Source organism: Rhea pennata, chromosome 5 (genome assembly GCF_028389875.1).
Source record: "Rhea pennata isolate bPtePen1 chromosome 5, bPtePen1.pri, whole genome shotgun sequence".
NCBI classification, from domain to species: Eukaryota; Metazoa; Chordata; class Aves; order Rheiformes; family Rheidae; genus Rhea; species Rhea pennata.
The window spans coordinates 58,995,606-59,022,087 of record NC_084667.1 but is presented as its reverse complement, the minus strand read 5'-3'; the positions used below and the strand labels follow the sequence as shown (position 1 = coordinate 59,022,087).

The window sequence follows — 26,482 nt, the reverse complement described above, 5'->3', positions numbered from 1 at the left end:
TTGATCAGCTGTGTGGTCTTAGTTATGTGTCCATGCCTTTAGCATTGTCCTTGTCTGTAGTCCCCAGAGGCCTTGCAGGAGATAGGATGCCCTACTTGACCTGCCCATCTTTTACCCATGTCTGTGTGTCTCACACTCAGCATGGGACATATTTGCAGGAGTCATTGGGAGAGGAAGGAACTGCAGCAAAACTGTCTCCTGGGAAGGTCTCTAATGTGATGCTTCAGAGGAGGGTGTGTTTCAGCGGTGGTCAGTGGTGAGAAGGGACAACGCTTGTGAGCAACATGACTCAAAACCCACAGCAAAGTTCCCAGTGGGAAGTACCAGGTTGTGTAGCTGCAGGATCAGAGTCCTGCTGACTAACAAGGAGAGGTTTAAGGGTGTTGTGGAATGACGCTTCTGTTATGCAAAATTCATGGTGCTAGCAAGTCATCTTAAATAAAACATTACCCTCCCAGAAAAAGACACAAAGTCTTAATTTCATTCTTGTGGCAACCAAAGAAAGGATGTTTATAGAATGAGGAAAATCAGGACTCTCTTGTGTATGCCAGTCTGATGTAGCCCTGAATCTGCTTTCAAACCAGTTTTGTACTGGGATGACCCATGCATGTTGCCTGTGAGGAAGTGTGGTGGTGAGGTGAACATAACTTACTCGGGCTAAAAGGAGGAGGGGACTCACCCCTTCTGATTAGCAGAAGAGCTGCATTTCTTACCTCTCCTCTTTACTTCAGCATCTGGGGTGGCTCCAAGGACTTCATAGATATACTACATGATGATGGTTGATGACAGAGCAGAGCTGGACCAGCTCTCTTGTTATGGGACAGCTGATAACGTGGCTCCCATTACACTTCTGCTTCTGTTTTTGGTTGGCCTACCTGACTGTATCTATTGTTCTGCACTCATTAGTGTTTCTTCTGTTACTAAGATTAGACTATTTTCCTCAGGGCACTTGTAATTCGCCTAGGTATTGTGTTTACTGAAATTTCTAAGGGACTTGTGAAAGTCCCATGTACTTTGAGATAGTAAGGCACAGTTATGTGGCCCTTCCTTTGTAACATGAGTTCTTCCTTTTATAGAAAGCCTGATAAATTAATAAGAAGCTATTGTTTGTTGTTGTTACAAAAGGCTCTTGAGATAAATGGGAATCTGGCACCAACAACTAACTGCGTAATTTCAGGAGGGAAAATACTGGAAAGCAGTTTTGGTACTAATGAGTGCAGACAGTAACTGTTGCCTTCAGTTCTTTTTCAAGACATTACCAATTTCCTGTTTTTAACAAGAAGATAAAAAATGAATAGATCAATGGGAATAATAAAATACATTTTCTTTCTATATGATTTTAATCCAAAAGAATAAGGTTACAAAGAAATTCAGTGCAACTCATGTTTGTCTCCGATAAGGTTATTCCCTGAATAGCACAGTTGCTCTGAGTAAGGCAGGTAGGCATATGGCCTGAAGAAATGACATTTGTGCTCTCCAGCAAATTTTCTCCCAGTATTTTGGCATTTTTTTAACAGATTTTACAGACAAGTAAAGATCTTGAAGATATGAAAGGTCTGACAAATTATGTCAAAATCAGCTGCTGGAGGAGATACAATTTACTGCCCTGACATAGGAAATACTCAGTTCAGAAGGCAGTAGCCAGCCAGTCTTGGTTCTGCTTACCCATTCAACACACCAGTAGCTCCATACCACATGTGATGTGCTGCAGGTGGTAGGTAGAAATGACCTATGTGGCAGTTTTATGTGACAGGTTAAAAGGATGAATCATCTAGAGTAAAAGAAGCCATCCTTATGATTTTGGTAGTTCAAAACAACTGGTTTTCCTGGGAGCAATATGAGAATCCTGTGGCACAGAGGCATTAGATGATAACAATGCATGGCTAACCCATCGAGCCATCCTGTGTTAGCCAGGCCAGCCAGTTTGCAGGGTATATCCAGTGTGCTTTAAACACCCCTAGGCTCCCCTGCATGTGATTCAGTCTCACCAGCTCTGAAATACAGAGCTGAGTTCCTAGGCGGTGAGGCGGTAAGACGGCAGGGACAGATTGCTACATCTTCCCATTCATTTGTGTCACCCTTGTTTGCAGGAAAGCCTGTGATTACCTGCTCTGAGCAGAGGACATAGCTTGTGTAGCTCCATCCACACTGCATGCCTAATGCTCTGTGGCAGCATGGTCTTTGCTTGCAGAAAGAAATGTTACTTGTAGATTGGAAGTTGAGCTGGATTTGGTCCAGTCTCCTTTGTCTCTGCTGTGTTGTTCCTTTCCAATTTGTTCTTGTTTCTTTTGGGGAAAGTCCCCTAGATGGTACCAGGTACTAGCTCAGGGAGACAGGCTACCTAGGACATGATCTGCAGATCAGTTATAAAGGACAATTAAAAACAAATTTGCAGACACACAGTATGTCTGCGGAAGTGTCTAACCTTGGGGCCTGGGTATGTTTGTAATTCTTTGATTTCTGCTTTGTAGCAGTGTGTAATGATTGGTTGAGCACTATGATTCGTGGCTTAGAGAAGCTGGGATAAGTTTAGTTTCAGAGCTCTATGAAGAGAGCTCTGAGTTTGAATCCAGTGTTGGTGACAATGTGGTAATAGAAATAGCTGTATACCTCCCTTCTCTTTCACGCTGAACAGGGCATAGTTTCATGCAAAGCCCCAGTCCTCTTGACAGAGCAGAGAAAGGGCTGAGGTTGCTGTTTTGGGAAGAAACAGGGGAATGATGACATTTGATGTTGTTTGGTGGAATCTACTAGCAGGTAGTATCTGGAGCTCTCGATTCCTCTTGTATTATTAGTCAAAGGAAGAGTGAAAAGAAGGAACAAGTGATGAGTGCTTCTTCAGAGCAGAATTCAGTGGGATGAGGACAAAATCAACCGAGGACCCAGAAAGGCGCTTGACAGGCGTGTCAGAGGGGTGTCATTTCAATTTCATTATTTACAAACTTATTCAAAGAGTCTGACTCACAAACAGGAAAGGACCAGGAGGAGCTAGAATTCCTCATTCCAACTAGTTGTAATCATGTAGTCTGCTGGGAAGATTTGTCTGATAAGAATGCAACACTTGGAAGAAAGTAATTTTGAATACTTATGGATAAATGGTCTAACATATAATGCAAGAGATTACACTAACTGATACCTACTGCAGTCTACAAATCATTGCAGAGCAAGACACGAGCTCCCAAAGTGTTGTTTGTCCATGACAGGTAGATAAAACCCAGGTTTCACTACCATCACCACTATCATAACGGCTGCTAGTGTTAAATGGCCTGGAACTTTCTAAAGATAATACACAGAAATTTGCTGATTCAAAATAACTTGTAACCTTTTCTGTATTAAACAGCCTTCTGGCAGATAAAGAGATGTTGAACTGAACCAAAATGGATGATTGCTTAGATATGGATGCTTACTATAGTTACTACATGTAAAAAGCTTAAGTCCAGACAAGCGGACAGGATTACGTAGTCTTGATATTTTAACAAGCTGTGTTCATAAAGATGAAAACAAGTATGAGATGATTCAGGTGAGAGAAAGTCCTACCTTGAAGAGTAAAATAGGAATGAAAAGTGAGAGCTGAGTAAGAATACTTTTGTATGTGATCAAAAAGCAACAAAGCACAGAGAAGGTTGTGCTAATTTACATTAAGTTAAGCTAGGTGAAGTGAAAGCAGTTATTAAAAATAAAACAAAGGCCAATCCTCACACATAAAAAATGGAAAAAAGTAGAAACTGATAGTAATTAATGTAAATCAGTGGTTTGAACTATATTAAAAATTCAGTAAGGCAAAACAAAGGAATCAGAGAAGTTTTTGGTCAGCAAAGTTAAAAACAACAAGGGTAATGTTAGAAGTATATTAGATGAGCAAAGAATTTGAGGAATGGTATCAGTCCATTGCCAGACGGAAACAGTCAATAGAAATTTGGATAGTGCCAGAAAACCGGAAGTGTTCAATAAACATTACTATTTCTTAATGGGGGAAAAGCCATGTCATATAACAGTACATGTAAGTCCTTTCCATCAAACAGTAATTTAGGAGACACTAAATAATACCTGATAAAGCCAGATGCATTAGATCAGGAGTAACTAATATATTGTATCAACAGTTTTAAGAGGACTAGCTGAGGTTCTTAGTGATTGAGTCAGATTCTTTAAATATCTTGAGAAACTTGGGAAATTCTGGAGAGCTAGAAGAATTATTTTTAAAGTATTAACAAATCACTGAGATAATTGGGTGTTTGATCCCAAACATAGTTGAGTAGCTGATATAGACTTGTTTAATAAAGAATTAGAGAGAGAATGGTAGAACAAGTGCTAATTAATACGAAATTACAAGTCCAGTTGAAGGACTAATAAGTAATTTAGAAAGTAATAAATAGTTTGAGTGCAATAGACTTTCCATGGTGCATTTGACTTTGATTAAGAAAACTGAATTATTAAAATCATGATGTATGTGAAATAGAATAAAGCCAGGCTACTGCGTCTCAAAATTAAATTATAAATCAGGAACTAGCATTAAGAAAACATATTTCTAGGGGGATCCTCTAAGAACTAAAAGGCCTGACAATGAGCTTGAGGAGGTCAGTCTCGTTAGCTTATCAGGAGGGAGGTTTGATTGTCTATCCAATAGCAGAAATGTGATAATATAGGGGTCTTTGGTCAAACTGATAATGATAAAATAAGATCCAGTGCCTGGAAGACAAAACAAGAGAAAGCCAAACTAGAAAGAAGGCTTATTTTTTTCAACAACAAAATGTTAATAGCTACTGGCATAACTTCCTTTGACTAATTCTGGAACAGTTCAAATAGTGATTGGTGCTTTCTTCTCAAGGATATGTTCATATCCGAACAGGAGTTAATTCCGGGCGTCCTCCTCATTTACATTCCGTAGGACAACGCTTGCTTGATCACAGCAGTCCTGTCCAGCATGCCAGTCTCTAAATCTCTGCAATACCTGAGCAAACAAACTGGTAAATAATATTACTAATGCTAAAATCTCCATCCTACTGCAGCCCCATAGCTCCTTGACTAGCAATACGATTAACTTTTCCTTAATTGGTCAAAATGATGGGCTTACAGCATCTTTTGATTTTGCTTTGAAAAGTGCTTCATTGATAATGATTAGGTTTGGTCACAACTGGGTGGTTTTCAGGTATGACATCTCACAGCAGCATTTTGCAGGGCATGTTTCCTCTCTGTGTTGCCCTCTGTGGGAAGAGCTGTATTTTCACTGTTGCAGATCTCTTCTGGTTTGGTGAATGTCTATAGGTCCATTAGTGTTCCCTGGGCTGTGGCCTGCAGCAGGGTGACTGAGAGCATGTGCCAGAGAGGCAGTTGCCCTGGGGCTTCAGCTCGCTGGGAGCACTGCAATGACCAGGAGCTGCTCCCTGAAAGGGTCCAGGTTTCTGGGCAGGGGCAGATGTCCTCATGCTTTTATCCCCTTAGCAGCAAAATCCAATGTTGCCTGCATGGCTGTGAAGCCAAGAGCCAACTGTGTCTCCCAGCCAGGAGCCCTGGCTAGCAGTGCTGTCCCAAGGCAGCTGGGCAAGCAAGATCCTCGTGCAGGGCTTGCCTGTTTTAGATGTACGCATAGGTCTGAGAGGAAGGGCACTGCCTATGCCTCTTTACTGACTGTGAAAGGAGTCTAGATGATCAGCAGAGATGTAGACTTCACAGTAGCCACCCTGAGGTTAGATAAAACAACTCGCATCCCCACTGTTTAAACCACGTGTTAACTCATGCCCTAGGCAAAGACTGGATTCCCCAGATGGGCCAGGTGCAAACCAGACAGGTAGAAATCTAGGTACCTAGGGCTCCAGCTAGGCTCTGGCCTCAGAACACAAGGCAGAGATCTCTTGAGGAAGATCTCTGCCCTCTTTCAGCTATCTGATACATCCTGCTTGGGATTGTGACCACTAACCTGCTGAATGAAAACATGGTCCAGGATTTTGTTACCTTGAGCTGTTTTGTTTGTGCCAAGGAGATAAAAACAGGTCTTGGAAAATAAACCTGAAACTCCAGACAAGGTTTCTGTTGCTAAACTTGGATGTCTGGCTGACTTTTGTTGAGCTGCTGAGATCCTGGGTCTAACCTTGCAAGAGCTGTGAAGATCTAATTGCTGTTTCTCAGATTCAGTCTGATCCCCCAACTCCCACAATCCCCTGGCAACTTTTCTTCTCCTGTCTCTGTTTCTTGCTACTGCATCCCTGCACTGCCATTCCACAGCCTCTCCACACTCTTGTCTGGTTTAGTTTGCTCACTGCTACACGTGCAGATTCACAGACAGCTAGGGCATGTGAACTACAAGGTCTTTTGATTTAGCCTAACTCTGTCTTTTCAAAAGAACTAGAATCCAAAGAACTAGAAAAGCAAACCACTCGAAACAAGACAGACAGGAAGATACACAGTGGATTTTTCTGTGCTCTCATAAATAAAAGTCAGACGATCACATGTTTTTCTAAAAATAACACCCATGGTGAGTGTTTCAGTAGGAATAATACTGACCTAGTTTGCATGTTACCCACATACAAAAATAAGATGGTGAGGAAACCCCAGTTGTCTGATGTGGTATTTGCATTCGTTGAACCAGATCTGAATTGAGAAGCGGCTAATTAGATTGTATATTCTTACCTCTTCTGCTCTTCTAGAGGATTCAGTGAAGTGGGAAAGGGGGATGCTTGCTGGTAAGATGGCACAGAGTGGTTGCTTTCCTTCTGCGGGTGCTTGACATGCGTATTGCCGCTGTCTGCGATCACACAGCGGAGCACCGTGCCCCGTTGTCAAAGAGGGTTTGCGTAAGCAGGAATCCTCTTCTCTAGATTTGGTCCAGCACGTTCACTTCCAGAGAAAAGGCAGATCAGAGGAGACCACATATATGAATTCAGCTTCCTGTCTCCATCCATTAGGCAGAGCTAGATCAAAACATTTTGCTATTGAAGGAGGCCTTCTCTGGCTGCCTCTCAGCCCCAGAGGACTCAGACTGCTGGGCAGTCCCTGTCCTGTGACCAACACCGCATGGCTTGCCTCTGTGGCCTCTGAAGGCCAACAGATGCACTTCCCATCCCTTGGATAGCTGGGAAGCAGGGAAGTGTCATGCATGGGTCACAGGTAGGACATGGCATTGCCTCTTGAAGGCATCACTAGCTTCATGAGGGAAGGATGTGTGTTGTGTGTAGATAGTGGCTGATCCCATCACAACCTGGCAATGCTGGGCTCAGCAGACCTAGCTGGCTCATTTCCTCTTGGCATAACTTTAGCCAGCAGTCCTTGAGCCAGCAGAGCCTTGCTGCAGACAGCCTGGGGACGGGAGCTGCAGCCGAGCTGCCGGAGAGCTGCCGGTGGCTCAGGAACCGCAAGCTGGCCACCCTGCTGTGTGGTTGTGGGCCCTATGGCTTTGGCAGGTCTCAGCCTCTCCAAGGAGCTGGTGGCTGCCTCAGCTGCCACATGTGTAGCAATGAGGACTATAGTCCTTTCCAGACTCCAAAATGAGAACAGAAGCGTGTAGGGTTGTGCTTTGTGCGGATGAGGATAAAGCTCTTTTAGGACTGATGGAAGCCATTGCTTTCCCTTGAGATTATATCCTCATTTTTTTCTCTCTCATGTAAGTGATACATGAAATTCTGACTCTCTGAACAGCCTCAATGCTGTGAAATGTTCTCATTCAGGCAGAGAATCTAGGTCAGCCGTTCAGCAGAAAAGATCCAGCCTTCATTGACCAGAATGCACAGGCCTGCAGCAGGACAATTTTTCCTTGCTTGTTTTGTTCACAGCGAGCTCCTAAGACTGACAGCCATTTTATGGACAGCAGCTCCAGCTTCCTGTCAGCAGGATAGATGTAGGCATTGCAGATTCAATGTACCACAGTAGAAAATCAATAATATGAAATATTCATTTTGATTTTTACCTAAGATGGAACAATCTTTTTTCAGTGATGAAAATCTGTACATATGTTTAAAAGGATTTGATTCATAAGATGATACATTATGGGGATGCACTTAAATTTTGTCTCTGATTCCTCACCTATAAATAACTGCTCTTACATATGGCATCTAATTATTTAATTGTATATGCAGATTAGATAGTCATTTACATGCTATCCTCAATGACAGCAACTAATTGCACTGACAATTATTTCCAGGCACATATGGTAATGCCAAAGGTTTTAAATATCAGCCAATACCTGCTATACATACCAATATTTCTCCCCCTCTCTTTTCTCCAAATAATGTTAAAATAAATTAGTATCACAAGGTACATCTGTTTCCTAGAACTAGTTGTACCCAGACAGGATCTGCTGTGGTATATATTTTGTATAAGACTACAGCCTAGCTTGGAATTCCTAGTCTATCTGTGTGCCAGCCCCCCAACACCGTGAAGCAATAGGAGGGAAAGTGTAAATATGCTTTTTTTCAGCCATGTTTATATGTGTGAAGGGGAGACAATTGCAGATGTAGAGGACTTCGGTCCCTACTTGACTCTGTAAGAAGTGTGATCCATAGCCATTTTGATCCAGAAGGTACTTTATGGATCTTTTGCTTTCCCTTTGCATAGATTTAGATGACTACACAGGGCACGGTCAGTAGGAATCAGATCTAGGGAATGCCCCGTTCATTTTCTCATCCCCATCTGTAAAATCAGTGCAGTCTTCTTTTTTCCTGATGTGAAACAGGTTTTGAGCAGGAAAGCTTACATTTTGCTGACTTTTTACCCATTTTGCATACCTAAAATATGTATAACTGTGAACAGCATGGTAACAGCCAAAGAGGCCTTGTTTGAACATGTAACCATTTTGGGGCTTGGAAACGTCATGTCAAAAATTCATGTGGAAAATACCATTAAAAACACATTCACTCAAACAAAAAAGCTCCAGGAAACTGCCTTAAAATACAATGACTCCATGCTGAGCCAAGACCAGTTACATTCAACTGGTTTATATTTTGTGCGATTTTCAGATGCTGTTGACTCCAAGGTATTTACTGTCTCGTAGCCATGGAGTGTACAAACACCACGCTGGCCTGGCTTCACTCTGAGATGGAAGGAAATAGCCGTGTACTCCAATGCTTGGTTGAAATGTGGCCTTATTGATTTATTAATCAAGTTTCAAGAGTCTCCACTCCTGAAAGCCAGTAAGTAACCCGTACTGGAGCTCTGAGGGCACAACAGTACAGATAACATACCTGTTCAGGATGGAAAAAAATATTGGTTCCTTTTACATTTTGGGGTAATTTAGAAACAACCTTACAAGTTATCTAATTTTGGTTGCTCAAGGACCACATGCTTCTCGTTTGTGGAGGAGGGCCTGCTGTGAGCCGTGCCTGCAAGCGGAGTCGTGGTGATGCATGCGGCAGAGGAGCGCTACTACTGTGCTGGCCGTGCTCTGCCATCCTCGGGAGCCGTGATAGCGTTTGTGGATCTTTATATAGTGCTTGCTCCACTTCACCGAGAAGTAGGCACCAACGGAAAGATAAAATATGTTCTGACAGTGACGGCAGATGAATGTACTACAAATACAGTTCTCTGCCTTTGCCTTGCCTACGTCTGATTTGCTCCCCCTGAAATTTTGCCAACCTTTTCTTTTGTCTAGATTTCTTTCTTTCCTGTAACAAAAGAAGAGGTTGGAAAAAGTTGAAGACTCTCCCAGGGCTTCCTCACCATGTAATGATGTTGTATATTCTAATGCCAAATCTCCTCTGAATGCTTTGCTGTGTTTGGAAGAAAATGCGATGGTACAGCGTAAATGTTTTATCACCATGTGTTTGGGAGACCTGCCTTATTCAGCCTGAACTTATGTTGATTAAAATTTAATGCTTCTCTTTGTGATCATGCAGGCTTTCTCCATGGTGTATTTTACTGAAGCAGGTTTGGAGGATGATTAGCTCTCTCTTAGGACTCTTTCGGGTTATACTTGCTTCTGCAAGTCCCTTATTGAAGCTAGCTCAAGTCCAGTTGTTCAGAGCTGAGAGAAGAAGGAAAACAGAGTTTGCAAAAATCATTTAAAACTGACATTTTTGCGATGTGATATCATGACATCTTGTTTGTAATCTTGAGCTCTTCCAGGGCTAGTGGATAAATCTTGAAAGCAGTTCCATGCTCACCGTGAGATGGGAATGAAGCTTGTTTTCAGTCTGTCTAGAAATGAAAACATGAGCTGTAAGATGCTAGATGCTGAGCATTTCTGAAAATGTGACTTATTTAGGTATCTATTATGAGAACTGTACTCTTTTCTCTTACCTCCAGTCCTAAATAACCTGTCTGCAGTGTCAGGATGTTCAGCAATGAAGATGATGGCTGTGAACTGCGTTGTAAATATTTTATATCCCAACATTTAACAACTATTTTGGAAAGACAGAGATTTCCATGTTCTGCAGGTAGCTCAGCTGGGTGAGGAGTTCCTGCCTTTAGCTCTTCAGCTTGTCTTTGTAGCCTGTGATACCTGCCATTAATGTTCTCGGTGTCTCCAAGGGCTAGAAATGATTGAGGTTTGATCTTCGGTTAGTATTCAGTTGCACAGAGCTCCTGTATGAGAAATTTCAAGCTGTCCTGGAGGCCAATCTGTAGTTATGATTTTTAGCCTCCAGATGGTGTCTAACAGATGTGTCTATGGAGACACAACAGTGCAGTGTCAGTGAAATGCTGGAGATGATTAAAAATTATAGAATCACTGGCCTCTTGTGGCAGCAGAAAAAACATGCAAATGATTTTGGAACATGCAATGTGCATTTTCAGTCCCAAATCTCTACATATACTGCACCATATAGGGCTATGCGTACAGGTGTATGTAGGAAATTTCATTCAAAATTGAATCTGAGTTATTTACTGTAGAAGAGGATCTGTGAAGATGCACAGAGGAATCCTGTCAATCTAAGCCAGACAAAAAGACTCAAATAAAGTCATTTTAGGCTTACCTCTGCACAAACAGAGATGAACTATTCATAATACATGCTTCTTAAAAACCTCTTGATAAAATCATGGAACAGCTTGAAAAGAGCTCAACGCTGGTTGAGCGAACGCACTCTGTAGTGCACTAGCACACAATACGCATGATTTATTGAAGATAAAGCCCTTTCCGCTCCAAGGATAGCAAAAATTTAAATTGTAGTTTTCCTCTGGCAAACCTGCAGGATTCTGTTAGGGTTACCCTTTTTTGAGGTTGGAACTGGAAATACTGTGATGCAGCAACAAACCTGCTGGGTGGCTTTTCTTCTAGGGACATGATCAGCCCTTTACACTACTGTGGTTTCTATTGCAGAAATATTTCTCTGAACTAGCAGTAGGAACCCACTCAAGATTTGGGTCTTCTGAGTGCTGAAGTAATGCGGGGGGACCCTGAGGAATTGGAGATACAGGCTGAGAAACTACTTCTGTGGGTGCTCTTCCTGCCTGTTGTCCCGATCCCCTCCTAGGCAGGCAGAGGGACCAGGCTGCCCGTCCCTTGAACCCCTTCTCAGCACAATGTAAGTACTTTACAGTTTGCTCTGAGGTTTATATTGTATGTATCGTATATCCAGAGGTATATGTGATAGGAGCACAAGGTCACTCAGCACATCTTCCTCGCTTGCTGACCAGGCAGGTCTGTAGAGGCACTGGGGAGACACGGGTTTCAGCTGGCTTGACATCAGTCTCACTTGCTTTGTGGCCGTACTTTTTCCATGACTGCTACTTTCCCTGATGACTCCTCACCCATGCAGAAACTGTGAGCTGACCCTCAAGCCTTTACAGAAACAGGGGCTTTTATCGAACTGGGCTGCTTGGGGGGGCCTGTGCCCAGCTGTCATCCCCATCGGTGCGCGTGGCAAGGAGAGGAGCACGTGGGCCCCGCAGCTCCCCACCTCCGCCCCGACACTGTCCTTGCCTTCGATCAAGGGTTGCAGAGGGCTTTCGGGCCTGTAGCACACCTTGGGGCACTGCCAGTGCGACGTGGGGGCGCATGGAGGAACGCGAAAGCCCAAAGGCAAGGAGGAGACTTGCTGTTCTTAGCTAACTGCTTTTATTTGTGCGCCTTCAAACCACTGCGTGTCCTGGATGTGTTGGCCGTGCAGGTGGAGGAGTGTTTCCAAGCGTGCCGGGGGCACCTCCAGCCCGCTGCCCTTTTGCACAGAGCCAGGTACAGCCGCTCTCCGGCTCAGCTCTGGCAGGGCACGGTGACATTTCTCTCCTCTCTCCATGTCCTCTGCAGGTGCTAGTGCCACTCGAAGGGCTAAAACTCTCCGTCCTTCCCCACCAGTAATGCAAAACCAGGCTGGCTGCTGGCCTCTGTGCGGAGGTGAGGGGACTTGGAAACCACCTCACGCTCCTCCCTGTATCTGCTATTTCTGCACCTCTCCACAGCTAAATATAACCTAATCCTGAATGGGGCCTTAAGATCTGTTAAATATATGAAACTAAATGAGCTTGCTTTGAAATATTTTATTACCCCTAGCATTTGATTGAGCCTAGCAGCTCATTTTTGTGGTTTGGGGACAGTTTTTTAACCAGAGTGTATGACATGCCATGCACTCTTTCTCATGGATAAATCTCTCTCCCTCTTTCATAGATGCTGAAGAAAACTAGGAGGAAGTTACAATTGCTGCAATATTCTCTTGTCGTTGCAGGGAAAAATCAGGGAAAGGGAATTCCCAGCTTGGTACCAGCTTCTTTACTGAAGACAAAACTGCTACTTCCAGAAGGATTGCTTTATTCTTCTTTTACTATATGGGTAAGACATTTGTAATGTAGGGATTTTTACAGTCAGTTTGAACATCGCTACTGCTGGAATTTTTGCAGTTCAACCTTAAACCTGTGTGCATGTATGTGACTTTCTTATTGTTTTCAAAGAGGGGGGAGCATCTTCCTTAAAGCAATGCTTGCTTCATTCTGAACAAAACCAGAATTAGGCAAAATCCCCAGGAATTAGCTAAAAATATTTCAAAGGAACAGTAAACTAGGTTACTAATTAAGTGAAAATTGAGGTCAGTTTAGAGTCAGGTCCTTGCAATGAGGAGGAAAACACAGGCACTGCAAGTGGTCGAGCAAGTCCAAACTTGTTGTGTCTCAGTATTCAGGGCAGAGGAAGGGGCAGGTTTCAATTCCCCAGTGAGCTTGTTTTCAGGACTTCAGCTTGGTTTCTTAGAAGCCCAAAGCTGACATAAGCATGCAACCTCTTTGCCTGTCAGTGCATTTATCTATCCCCTCCTAATAACTCAAATTCGTGTTGTTTTAGACAAATCTAGAGCAAGAGAAAAGTCTCAGATTAACTTCTGAAAAATGTGATGACAAATCAGTGGCTGAGCAGGGGAGAGATACACCAGTTAGTGCCCTTGGAAAGAGAAAGGAGGAGAGGTCGCCGTTCCCCTCTCGGTCCAGCCGTGGCTGTGCAGCCAGCGAGCGCGGCCGCCTGCCAGCCTCGCAGAGGCAGCGGCTCCAAATTCACGGCAGCTCTTTCTCGCCTGTTTGGGGTGACAGCCCCAAAGCGAGCGAGCAGAGCAGGTAGAGCCCAGTGAGGAGGCGGGCGCTGTAGAGATGCAACTTCGTTGCAGCTGTTGCCATGAAAAAGGTTGCTTGTATTAATATTTGTGTTGTTTTATTTACTGTAGCACATATATAGGTTAGCTGGAGAGCAAACAGGGAATTTGGTGAGTAGCAGAGCCAGGGAAACCATGTCTGTGTACTTAACTTGAGCTGCTGGGTGGAGTCTCTGATGTCTAATAAAGGCTGAGCTATACTGTGTTTTGTTCCTCAGCAGGAACATTACAGGTCTCTCTTCTCTCCTAAGCCATATATTTTCATGAAGCATTTAGAGATGTACTAGTTTGTGCCAGCTACTCTCTGTCAATTTGATTAAAATTGACCTACTAATTCAAATGCATTAGGGCAGGACATCAGATGAGCACAGAGATGCATGCACCCTATGACTACATATTCTCATTTCTTTAGAAAGAAGGTATCCTTATGAAATAAGTCTAAATATATGCAATAAGTATAAATTTTTGCATATTTAATTTCTATAGAATGATAAACAACTAATTCTGCACAGTTAACAAAATCATCTCTTGCATATGTCCATCGTGGCAATGCTGGCTACGATGTACAGGTTATTTTTTTAAGCATACTTGCTTAGGCTGGCTGTTCTTTGACTGCTGATGAAATCAAAGATGCTGTGTGTGGGTGGGGGAACACACTGTCAGACTAGAGCATAGTTTCCAGAAAGATTTTAACGTGAATTCATATCCTAGGGAACCACCATACTTTCAGTGCTATCCTCTGCATGTTTTAGCATTGCAATTAATATTGTTATCTGCCATCCATCATGCCTTTGGTTCAGAATGGTGGAGAGATACCAGCATGTTCTGGAAAAAAGGAGGTGAAAAAAACTCTCTCCAGATACTGTGGATCCAGCTCTCTGTTAGCACTCAAGTGTATTTCATATAACAGATGCTGTTGAGCACAAAGTTTCCATTGTATATGCTTCACTGTACTCATGCGGAGTCTCTGCCAAGCAAGAAGGGGCATCATCACATTGCTGGAACTGGAATATTAGTGTAACTGAACTCTTGCAAAGTCATTTCATTCAAAGAGAAGTGCTAATAGTCTGACTTCATCCGATTATCATCCTGACCAAACGCCTATTGTTCAAGTGAGGCACACAATCCACTTACTATGAGGAGATTTTGTGTATATGGGCAAAGAAAATGGGAAGCAACGAGATAAGGAGTTAAGTCAACAGAGATATTCTCTTGTTTAGTGAAAGCTCCTAAAGACAAAGGAGTTACAGTTTTTCCCAGAAGGAAATACAGAGTCTCTGTGACATGGGGAGGCTATGGGCTTTTCCAGTAGCTCCAGGCAGTGGGAGAACCTCCTGAACACTGGGGATGTTCCCAGGAAGACAATGTCCTTCTCTTTCACAGTGAGCAGAGCAAGGGTCAGGGCAGAAAGAAGAATTATCCCTGCATACTAATAGAGGCATTGAAATGCCAGGAGCAAGGAGTTGTAGCGTGCAGTCAGTGTTGGGAAGCTACTTCCAAGAAGTAGCTTTTGAGGAAGAAGGAGGTCATTTGGTACACCTGACAAAGGAGATTGTTCAGAAACAGGGTTGTACTTGTCACGGTGCCATGCTCATGTGGCTTCCAGCTACCTTTCTGTCTGCTTTGAAGGGACCCTCTTGGGTGGATAGCCTGGGGGGGACCCTCTTGGGTGCCCATGGAAGGGGGCTGCTGAAATGCAGCAGTGCCCTGATTGCCCTTTCTGAAGTGACAGTTTTAGATGGCAAACAATTCCTTTGCATTATGTTAACACCTGGGGAAAGATCTTTATTGTAGATTGATCCTGGCACTTTTCAGCTCCTCCACTGTGCAGCACATGTGCTGCTAGGGCACATAGACTCAGAAAAGCAAGCTGCTGGTACACATCTTGACAGCTCCTTTGCAATGTCCCTTCTCTGGGCACGGCAGACAGTCACACCGTGCTTCAACCCTTGCCCTCAGAAAGAGAGAATTGTGGGCAGAGATATCCTGAGTGAGTAAAGCTGCTCCCAAGAGGGCAGCAGGAGGGATGGGTCATCACCTTATGCTGCTGATTTGCGGACTCAGCCCCATGGACCACCCCCAAATTATTGTCCCTTTGCAGAGGACCTGTAGCTGTCTGCTCCCCGTGGCAGCTGTGTACTTTGCCTATAGACACAAATTGCCACTGCTTTGTGAACCAGGTGAAGGCAGAGCAGGTGAGCCATCTGGGCAGCTGGTGCTGTCCTGCTCAAATGGGGTATACCCTAACGGTACTCTGATCTTAAGGGGTCTCTACGGTGGCTTTGATTGAGTGGATCAAGGTGACTATGCTGTAGATGGTCCTAACCTCAGGAAGTCTGTCCATCTCTGCTCACTCACTGCCCACTTTCCAGAGGCCCATATTTCATTCCTCTCAAAGGAGCTTTCTGGGAAAATACACCAATTTCCATATATCACTTTGCTGCAGTTTAGGGTTTGATTCTGCTATCGTACTGTATTCCAAATTTGTATAGGGCAAAGAATCTTGCCTACGGGATTGGCACTTTGACATCCCACTTCTTTCTGCAAAGTAGTCCAGGGAAACTCTAGACATTATTTTTGTTAGAGTGGGTCTTGTTGGAAAATGCTGATGAAATGAAACATAAACATGTTGTCTTGGGATTTTCATGGGAAAATATTATTGAACTGTTTTAGTATGCTTGGAATGCTTCTCTTCAGTTCTAATGCTCAGGCTTTGTCATGTATAATATATGTTGCAGCTATCATGTTCCAAAGGAAACATTTTATCTTTATGTAAATAAAAAATAAGATCAAAATGGACTGTACATAAAAACTGTGAGTTTCTGACTTTTTTCATAATTTGGGATAACACCATATTTTGCAATCTCAGTATTTCCTATTGGCAACAATTCAAATCTATGACCACTGCTGGAATTTATATTTCTCTTTCCAAATGAACTGTAATAAAGGAACTGTATTTATTTCCTCCTTTTTCGTCTTGTTACTAATGAATCAGACTGCTGTGCAATAACATGGCTTTGAAATTAAACACTGAGCAAAAGAGTCAGAGGGTATGAAGGCTGAGATTCAACTAGAAGTATATCAGTAAAGAACAACACAATATTTACTTTGTTTCCAAGCAGTGAACTAGTTGATTTTTGTCATGAAAATGTAGAAAATCTTGGAAGAAAATTCAAATATCCTTAATCCAGATATTGGGTGGAATAATTAATCCTTAATTCATATCCAGAAAAATCATTCTTGAATAATACATGATTTTGAATAAATATGGCTTGTAATAGCTAATACAAGACTCTGTCTTCAGCTGATGAAAATCCTCATGTTCTTGATTCCAGTTTTTTATTAATGGACTGGAAAAATAAAACCAGGTTTCAACTAACTATCAAAACAGAGCTTGGTGAGGATAGCATTTCAGCCTATCTCTAAGTGTATTGTCTTTCTTAGAGCAGTGCAGAGACTTAAAAATCTGTTTAAAACATGAGCTCCTGAAGTTAAATAACATTTTCTTTTTAGGAACTTGTTCTGAGGATTATGGATCAGAATCCTTAGTAGTCCAGGGCTCAAAAATGTGATCCTTGTACTGAGTAGGCATCAATCTCCTTTGTCTGTGCAGTGGAGCCTGGCTAGTGAATACCTGTGTATACATAAGTTCATGCATAATCACACAGACACACATGCACATTTATGATGGACTGCTCTAATTTTATGACATTTATTTTCTATAGGTATATAAATAATTTATAATACTATATAAAACAGCTGAAAAATAGCTCAGTCTGGAAGCTTGAGGTCGCTGTTATCTCCTCTGAACAGTGCTGCTAAAACATGAACCAACAATGCCCATCTTCTGACAATTTACTTCTCTGTTTGCTAGCGTTAGATTTTCCAAGAAGTGGAGGAAAATCTGGCTGCAAAATGAGGAGTACTTTCCTCCCTGCAGAACTCAGGTGCAGTCAGGGCACATGGCATGTGTGGAAATGTGAGGTGTGTTTCATAGAAGCTACTAATAATAAACTCTCTTCTGCTGATAGGATTGTCACTGAAATGATTGGCAGCACTCAAGGATGGTTGAGTCATTCAGAACACGCTGAAAATTCCACCGGCTTTCCCCCCAGCGCCTTGTGATCAGATTGTGTATGAGGTTTTATACACTGTTTTCCTAAAAGAGAAAGATTATGTAACAAGGTTAGCAGTCTATAAAAATTTCCTCCCTCAGCATAGGCAGGAAACAGGTTAGATTTCTTAGAAGATTTCTTAGTGGGAGCTTGTAGTGGCACAGAAACAAGATCTGGGCATAAATGACTTCTCTGGAACATAGCTGCTAAACTTGCACCTCAAGCATCACCTCGCGTAAAGGTATTTCTGACATTTTTTCTATTAATATTCCCAGCTGAGCAGGAGACACGTGGATCTGCTTGGGTAATGAAGAAGATGAAGTGTTTCTGGGGACTCTTCAGGGGAGGCAGCAGCAAGGGGGAGAAAGCGACTGGTGAAGGTGTAAGGATGCTTCCCAAGACCACTTGGAAGGAGAGAAATGAGCTGGAAGCAAGGAAGAGAGGGAGACTGAAAAACGAAACAGACAACTTGCTAAAGATTATGACTACTAAGAAAAAAGCAGCTAAAAAGAAGCCTGAAAATGAGAATTTGGTAGGGAATTTGGTGAAGACTACAACATGTAGGAAGGAAGTAGAAGTAAAGTCTGCAGGTAAATATGCTACGGAAAGTGCTATTTTTCTGTTACTCTCTGTGACCAGTCCCAGACCTTCTCTGCGTCTTCCAGACTGGAGACTCTTGTTTTCATTTGCTTCTGGAATAGGTGCTTTAAACTTTCCTCCTCGCTATCTTTCACCTAATTTCATGCCCTTTCTAAATTGTGCACTCATTCCTCTGAAATGTCTGAATTTCACTTTCCCTTTGCTTCAGGAGTATTTCCCTGTGATGTTCTTATTTTTTCGCTACAAAGACTCCTGATACGTCACGTAAAAAAGATGGTGTGTGTGTGACTTACACTGTCATACTGCAACTCTGGTTCTTCTATGAATGTGGAGGGGAGGTAGGTTGTGCATGGGTTAGTTGTACCAACTAACATTTCCTATGTGTGGCGTGTGTTGAGTGAGGAAGAGTGCAACTTGCTAGACCTGCTGTTGAGCAGCTTGCCCATTGCTTTGCTGAGGATCCTTGGTTTAACCTCTTTTTTTTTTTTCTATCATGTTCCTCTCTCTGATCTTGTTTGATTTAATTCTAACTTCACAGCTGAGATAGTTTCACAAAAGAAAATTAGGATACATGTGATATTTATAATAAACATTCATTCTTGACTCTACATCACACCCCAAAGGTATATATTAAATTGATTCCAGAGTCTCATTTCTTATATCTCAGTTTAACTTTCTCTGGGTTCTCATCAAGTTTAATTTCTCTTCCAGGTTCTGCAGAAGAAAGTCTGGTCTCCAGATTTAGTCTGGAGGAGATAGGAAGAAAGTAGAAAGGAGAAAGAAAGCACTTGACCTGAGAAAAGTGAGAGGTGGTAGTGGTAGGCCTTTAGCACGTGAGGTGATCTTGAAAAGATCCTGAGTGGGCTTGGGGTACATGCAAACTACACACATCAGTACTCAGATATTAAAGTGATGCCCCTGCAGAGGCGTGAAACAAACATCAGTTTGTGTTGTTACTCTCTCTATTGCAGAGGAAATCTGTGGATTCATTGAACATGGGAAATTTTGTCAAGCTAGTGAACGTATTTATGATCTGGAGCATTCTGGAAGCGATAGTGTGGGAAAATCTGAATCGCTTTATACACAGCTGGCTGAAGAGATGTGGTCCACCGTGGGAAAAGCGTTCAGTGGAGGCGAGAGGATATCACTGGAGCCATTGCAGTCAGTGGGCAAATTGCTGAAGTGGGAGAAGAAGCTAAGGGAGGAGTTTGGCAGCAGCCAAGGGATGGAGCCTGTTTCCACCTGGATTCCAAGATTCTGGAAGAAAGACCTGGAGGAAAAGCTAACAGAGTACATGACAGCCCAGATTCCCTACTTCGATTCCACTAGTAACACAGATGAGACTGCCTTAAAACAGCATCTAAAACAGCTGGAAATGACATTTCTGCCCAGCCTGGAGTGCAGAAGTGATTTCTTTGAGGAAGCAGGCCTGCCTGACATGTATGCCTGGTGCTTTCATGCCTGCTTATCTTCTCATATTTCTACCCTTACTGACAATAACCATGTTAGCTTCAGCCGATGTCTGTTAGTTTATGAATGGTTCCTTGAAATGTACAAAAGGTATGTTCAAAGATTTCTTTTTCTCTACATTAATCATTGTCCCTTTTCTCCATTTCTGAGCACAATTTCCGTTTCTTGTTAATACAGCAGAACATAAAAACAAACAGCTGTTGCTGGGTTTAGACTTGCCCATTGCCTATTTTATCTTCAGAAAGAACCTGGACCTTTTTTTCTTTGCATTATTGCCTTTTCTAGATCCTTTTATTGAGCTCAGGGGCTTATCTGAGGTATGCAGATATTTCCTTGCTGAACTCCTGTTGGACAGGCACAGAATCCTGCTTTGAGAAACATGCTGGCAGGAGTTCATTTGCTCATGGTTTTGAGCCTCTTTTTAGCAAGCACTTTACTCTAGAATAATTTTCTCATGCCTTTATGGTATCAGCATTACACCATCTGGACCTCTCTTTTCTCCTGGGCTTTCTTGCCACCTTACCTGGCTTGTAGTTCCACCAAATGTTTCCCTATTTCCTGCATGAGTGTGTGGACCACAGGAAAATATACAGCCCATCACTAAATTCCTACTGAGGATTGGGAAAACGGATGTGGTTTGCCCCATGTTCAGAACACCAGCACATCTGGGACTTCTTGGCCCCATACGAACTCAAAGCCTTTCACTGAGAATGCCAGTAGGTGTTATCAAAGCCTGAACCTGTCTTGTTTTCTTGTGATTTCTTTTTTGTATTTCAATATGAGAGGAGAAGTTTGATTCTCTGTATCCATGGTTACTTTGCTACTTGACAGCTCTAATCCATTTCTGCCCTAATGGTTTTCAGCTGTTTTGGGTGATTTGATTGCTTCCATCCTTGCCCAGAGCTTCTCCTCCTTGTGTTAATTACACCCATAAACACTTGATCAGTTCATAAACAGTTCATCAGATGGGCTCTTTTCCTTCATCCCCAAGAAGGCAGGGTGATGGGTACCCTTTGGTGCATGTTGTTCTCAGACACACAGGAAAAACGTCGACAGTATTATCCTATGGATACTTTTATAGGTTTAAAACAGCAAAGCTTTGTTTTTAGATATGAGTAATGGATTGATGAAATAGAAAAACTTATATGAAATTGGAGGTGAATAATAACTTCATTTAAATATATATAAAAAAAGCACAGAGATAGGAAAAAAAATAGAAATATTATGCCAGTGCTGAATTTGTTCAGGAAAAAAAAATAGACAAGAGCAGACCAGTGACTGTTGTCAGAGGGAAAAATCTGTGGAGAAAGTTGAAATGAGAAGAGTAGAGATGCTAGACTGACTTTAGGGGAAAAAAGTCTAACTACCTGGATTTTCCTCTCTGAATACAACTAAAGCCTTAGGAAAAACTTATGTGAGGATACGGTTGTCCAAGTACACAGGTGCTTTTATTATTGTCTGCTTTCCATACTGAGATAATATCTGAGACTTGTAAAAGTGTGCATGTAGGGAGGTGAGTTTGGATAACTGCACCCAAGCCTAAGAAGGAATTTGGTGGCAGGAATGAGGGAAGAGGAGGGGAAACAGGAGAACAGAAGGTGTAATTAGGGCAGCAAATACAGGAAGAAAACGAAAAACAGCAAAAAAGAATAACTGGCAAAAGAGCTGGATAAAGATCGTCAGCGTTCCTGGGGCTACTCCAGCACTGCCATCGCTGCTAGGTGTTTGCTGTTCAACCTGTTTGCGTAGCATGAGCCACTGGCACGAAGCAGAGGTACCAGGGTGGAGGTGGGAGAAGGGCCATGGCTCACCCCTTTGTCAGAGCTCTATTTTCTGTACGCAGTGGCAAGTGGACATTGCTGGGACTCAGACAGACCCCACACCACCTCCTTTCCCTTGATGCACAGTGCCTCATGGGGATTATTTTGAAGACAGAGGAAAAGTTACTTGCAGTCACCCAGGTAAGAACTCAGGAGTTTTACCTCACTCTGCCTGTTTTATCCCCAAAGTATTAAAATTAGGCTCTTTTTAGGCTGGCTGATCCCTTCCTGGCTGCCTTCAGCTCTGCTGAGGGCCACAGAGGCCCCAAAGGCTCAACCTTGGCTGTGCAGCCCAGGTCTTGCACGTGCTAGTGACCAGCGGTGGTGGTTTGCAGGCAGCTTGTGGCCCCTGCTTCATGCCAAGTTGCCAGCAATTTTGTTGAGAAGCCCTGGTGTGAGATCCACGGTTATCTCCTGCCAAATGGATGGTCCTTAGTGAAGGGATGCTGGGACATTTACATGGTCTCTCTTCATCCTGTTGCTGCATCTTCGTAGTACTGAAATCTGTTCAGAAACCAATATATCTGGAGTAAAGGGAAGCTATGGGCAGAACCTATTCCCTTAGCTGAGGGCCATTTACAGATGCTGTTCGTCTTCTCTGGCTGTTAATAAACCTACAGTGTGGACCAGTGTTTATAGCACCTTTGCATTAGCTATGCAGGATATCCAGGCTGCTGGATTTGCTTGTGGACCCTCTCACAACCCTCTCCAGCCTACTAAACAGACACAGGTGAGGTTATCACAAAGATTATTCCTAGAGCCCAGTGCCAGGAAGCAGGTAGCCAATGCGCACTCGGCATAGCTCTTCTGCAAGGCCAGAGCAAGGCGTCCTGCTTTGCAGTCCCATAGATGACCTCAGCTCCCAGGCTGTGGGATCTCTTTCTTTTCCCAGCAAAGCTCCTCCTTTGAAGGGTGGTATCTAGGTGCATGGAATACAAACAAAGCAGGGGAGAGGCCTCATAGCAATGGGGAGGACCAAGGGAAATCACACTGTTTGGAAAACTCAGCAGTTTCCTAGATTCAGCTAAAGCCAAACTGCGGCAGCAGGAATTACCACATTCATCTCTCTCAGTTTCCATTTCAACACGCCCCTGGGAGCAGAGGAGGGAAATTCCCTGACAAACTGCTGAATCACCCCCAGGAAAGTGCTCTGAGTTGCAATGATTCTCCTCAGCCCTATTCCCTACAGGAGAGCTTGTAGGTACTCACAAACATGGGAGTACAGGCACTAGCTGGTGACAATGTGCTTAAAACTTACTGCTTTTGGTGTCTGACATTAAGCATTTTTATAGGCTGTTTCAAAGCAGTACCTTGAAGACCACATGTTCCTAAGGTCTGTTTTTGGCATGTATTTCAGTGAAGAAAATTACTATCCTCAAGGCAGTGCTAGTGAGATTATCTTAGTGGATGCTGCAGAGTCATCGACAAACTCTCAAAGATGGTGAATAACAGTGAGAGTGAATTTAACCCTTTTCTCTCTCTGCAGTAATGACTGGAGGAAAGTCTCCTCTACTCACGGGCACTTTGCACGGAGCAGGCTCGCCCAGGCCTGGCAGCGGTTACTAGCACTCGTGCAGTGCTGCCCTGGGTTGGCTGTGTTTTTTCAGGCCAGCTTGGCTCTGAAAGCGTTGCAGCTCTACCTGGTGCTGCGTTGTGCGTCAGCACGTGGAGCGTGGGTTGTTGGGAAGCGTAATACAGCAGTGTCGCAGCTTGGTTCATGCCTGGTAGGACCGGCCTGAAGTTCAGTTTAGCAAGATTAAGTGGACCTGAGTTGACTCTACATGGAGTCATGTAGAGCTCACTGGCATATCTTATAAAACCTTCTTTATCCCTTAATTTATTTTTCCAGGATACTCCAGCCCTTTATTATTCCTTATATATAGGGAGATGACATGTATATTGAGCAAATATTCCATGATTTATCTCTGATTGATCACAATATATAATTGTGACTGTAAGTCACATGGTGCTGATTTTGCCACTTGGATGACTAAATTTTTCTAAATTAAAAGTGATTGAACAGAGAATAGGCAATATTCTGCTTTGCCTGTGAATACCTGGCTTTGCCATGGGGAGTGCCAGCCAGCTGTCCGTGCAAACTAAAAGCATTTGCATGCACTTTTAGTAGTAGTGAGTGAGGAGAGCTGTGACCACATCAAAGGATGCTGAGAGCTCAAACGCCACATGGGGTTCAATATGAGTTCCCAGTCCTGCTGCTGGAAACTTGGTCAGCTCTGCTGTCAGACTACTTTACCCCGGCTCTGAAATGACTAGGCGAGGGGCCTTTGTGTCTGTTGAGGTTAGAGGGCTTGCAAAGTTGGTGAACAAGAAAATCATGGTGCAGTTTGTTGGGTTGTTGATGAGTCACCATGTCCTTGCAGTGGTGGAGAATTTGACACACATGCAAGGCAGACAACTTCAAAAACGCTGTCACGGTTCATTCAAAAACTGAGAGGTGGAAAACTAACTTTCTCTCCCCTGTTCCTGCAGCCCCAGCTTGTAATGGGCTGTTTGTCCAACAACAGACATGGCAGGGCCAGGGTATGCACATCTGGACCTAAAATTAAGGAGAGTTTAGAGTGATCTGTAAAGAGGTCACTTGGGTCTGCGTCTTCTCCCTTCTTCCCTCTACTTTTTTCAAAGGTATATGAGGAGGACCCAGAAGTGTGTATGCTTTGAAGAATTTGGGCTGAGGACCTAGTGCTTCCAAAATGAATATGGCTTTCCAGTTGTTCTGCTTACCAGCCTGTCCGTGTGTCAGCTGTGCCCTCTCACCCCCGTTGAACATTGTAGCCAATTTTGGCCACATTTGAAAGAGACTGATGCCTCAAGGTTGTTAAATTCTCACGTATTTTAAAACAGCAGTTGAACAGATGTGAGAGACACAAGTCAGCATGAGTTATAACTTGGCCTCTTGTGTTTCCTGAGAGGCAGCAGCTGACTGGGCAGTCAGCACCAGCAAACTGGCCATCCCTAGATCTGAAGCTCTCACAGTGTGGAGTGTCCTGTCTTGGTGAGCTAGGGAGGGATGAGGAGGGAGCTAAAGGTTACTTATGGACCTGCTTGTTACAGCGGAAATTCTGGTCCTCTCCAGACTGGAGCTCTGGAGCCTGGGGCCCTGTGTCTCCAGAAGGGCTACAAATGAGTAAGCTCATGCTCATTCAGGCACATCATCTGATCCAAAGCAGCTAAGTACTCTGGCTCAATGAATTATTGCCCTGCGGTTACTAACTAAACGCAAGCTCTGTCCCATCGTGGAGCAAGACCTTTGTGTTGGTTTAGGCCACGCATTTTACCTTGCAGTGGGGACAGGCTAAGGGTGTTTGTGCAGCTCGGCTTGCATGGGTTAGCTCAGCGCTTCGTGTTAATACAGTTGTGCAGTCAGGTGACAGCACTCTGGAAGAAAGGAATTTTTCCTGGGTTATTTACACCTGCTAATTTGTGTTTGATTAACAGTTTGTGATGACTATGGCAGAGCACATTATTTTGAATATACCTTTGATGAAATTCTTAAGCGATAGCCATAAATTTACTAAGTCATCGGCAAGAAAAGAACAAAGATAAAAATGGAAGATCAGACTTTACATACTTTCCATTTCTCAGAAGAAAGATGGAGAAATAAATGAATAAGTAACTAAGCCAGACTTCTGAGTTTAAAGCCTCAAAAAGGCTTTAAAGGTCAGATTATGTTTTAAGCAAGGAGCCCTTTGTCTGCAGCATTAGTTTTGTTTTTACAGTGCATTCACGATAACACAAACCAGCCAAGTCTTGGGAAACTTCCCATTGTGCAGCCTCATGGGGCTCATCTCGCTGCCACAGTAGCTCTGAACACCAGCCTAACTCTTATTTGCACTCATAAGCCCCTGGCTCCAGTTAGCAAGTACTTTTCATTAACACTAGCTGGTTTACGTGGGTGCTGGTTGGAGCTGGGAAGGGTGGGGGATCTCAGCTAGCTGGCAATACTGCATTGGGTCTAAGCGTTATTTTGCTGTGTAGGCACCTTCATTTGAGTTAAGCTAACTCAGGAAGACTGCAGATAACCCGAGCTAACTCTGGGGTGAAAGCAGGCTCCAAATCTTTTATACTCAAACAAATCACGGAGAACAAAACAGAACAATGTTATTAGTTCAGCTGGAAAATATCCAGGCTTTGGGTTGAACAAGACGATCAAAAAATAGAGGCACTGTCTGGTCCAAAAGCATAACGAGAGTCAGGGAAAGCTAACCCATTGCAAATGCTGTTGGATCTCAACTGTTCTTTTTCTTTTCTTTTTTAACTATTTAGAAGGAGGTAAGGGAAGCCCTGAAAAAAGTCTTTGACAGTGGGGAATCCCCTTGTGCCAGTGCTGCAGTCATTCAGGTAAACTGGGGAGGAACTGAAAAGCTCACATTCTTTGGGGCAATCATGTCATTACACACAAATGTGTGGGTATCAGTAGGACCCAGTTTTGCATGTCCTGGGCTAAGCTCAGCATGTTACGAGCTTGCAAGTTAGCAATTGCACCTGTTTGCCCCTACACCTGCTTTTTTCTCTTGTGCATATGTAAGGAAAAGTAACCTAACTAAAAAACAGTGAGCTTGAGATTAGCTGATTCAAGCTGAAGCTGTGTTCACACTTGGAATTTCACACAGCCCTTTGGAAAGCCACAGTGTATTTTTCACCAGCCTGCCCTGTGCACGCTCTGCATCCTTTCCTGCTCTGCATCGCGAGCAGCAGTCACCAAATCATGAGCACCAGATCACCTGGCGGATCCCCTGTGCTGGCCTGCTAGGGGCAGGCAGCTCACCCACTGCTCCATGCGCCGGCTCCAGAAGCAATTGCAGAGAGCTCTAAAGGTCCCGCCAAAGCATGCTCTGCTGATCTGAGAGCCACTGCCAGAGGGCGTTTGGGTCAAGATCTGCAGAAGTCTTGATGTAAATCCTGGGGTTTTCATGTAGATTCAGTGATGCTAGGGATCGGGGCAGTTCAGGGGCTGCTGTGACTG

General features: G+C 43.4%; 1 protein-coding gene across 23 annotated transcripts in view; it reads left to right on the top strand.

Moving 5' to 3' along the window:
* The window catches only part of LOC134141021 (exocyst complex component 3-like protein 2), a 47,319-nt gene that overhangs the window by 4,967 nt on the left and 15,870 nt on the right, over positions 1–26,482 (top strand). For 12 of the 23 annotated variants that reach the window (XR_009958526.1, XR_009958524.1, XR_009958525.1 and 9 more), the window contains 7 exons: positions 8,946–9,119; positions 11,243–11,447; positions 12,585–12,688; positions 17,884–18,198; positions 19,180–19,768; positions 21,501–21,639; positions 25,783–25,857. Coding sequence is in view for 20 of the 23 variants with exons in the window: in XM_062576877.1 (XP_062432861.1) it covers positions 11,446–11,447; positions 12,585–12,688; positions 17,884–18,198; positions 19,180–19,768; positions 21,501–21,639; positions 25,783–25,857 (1,224 nt within the window). In the remaining 3 variants the exon portion in view is untranslated. Of the gene's footprint in view, positions 1–4,846; positions 4,965–5,264; positions 9,120–9,261; positions 9,440–9,733; positions 10,190–11,242; positions 11,448–12,169; positions 12,257–12,584; positions 12,689–17,883; positions 18,199–18,416; positions 18,547–19,179; positions 19,769–21,500; positions 21,640–25,782; positions 25,858–26,482 lie in introns of those variants that run through there. The other 11 variants (XM_062576871.1, XM_062576870.1, XM_062576878.1 and 8 more) reach the window with 10 other exon arrangements.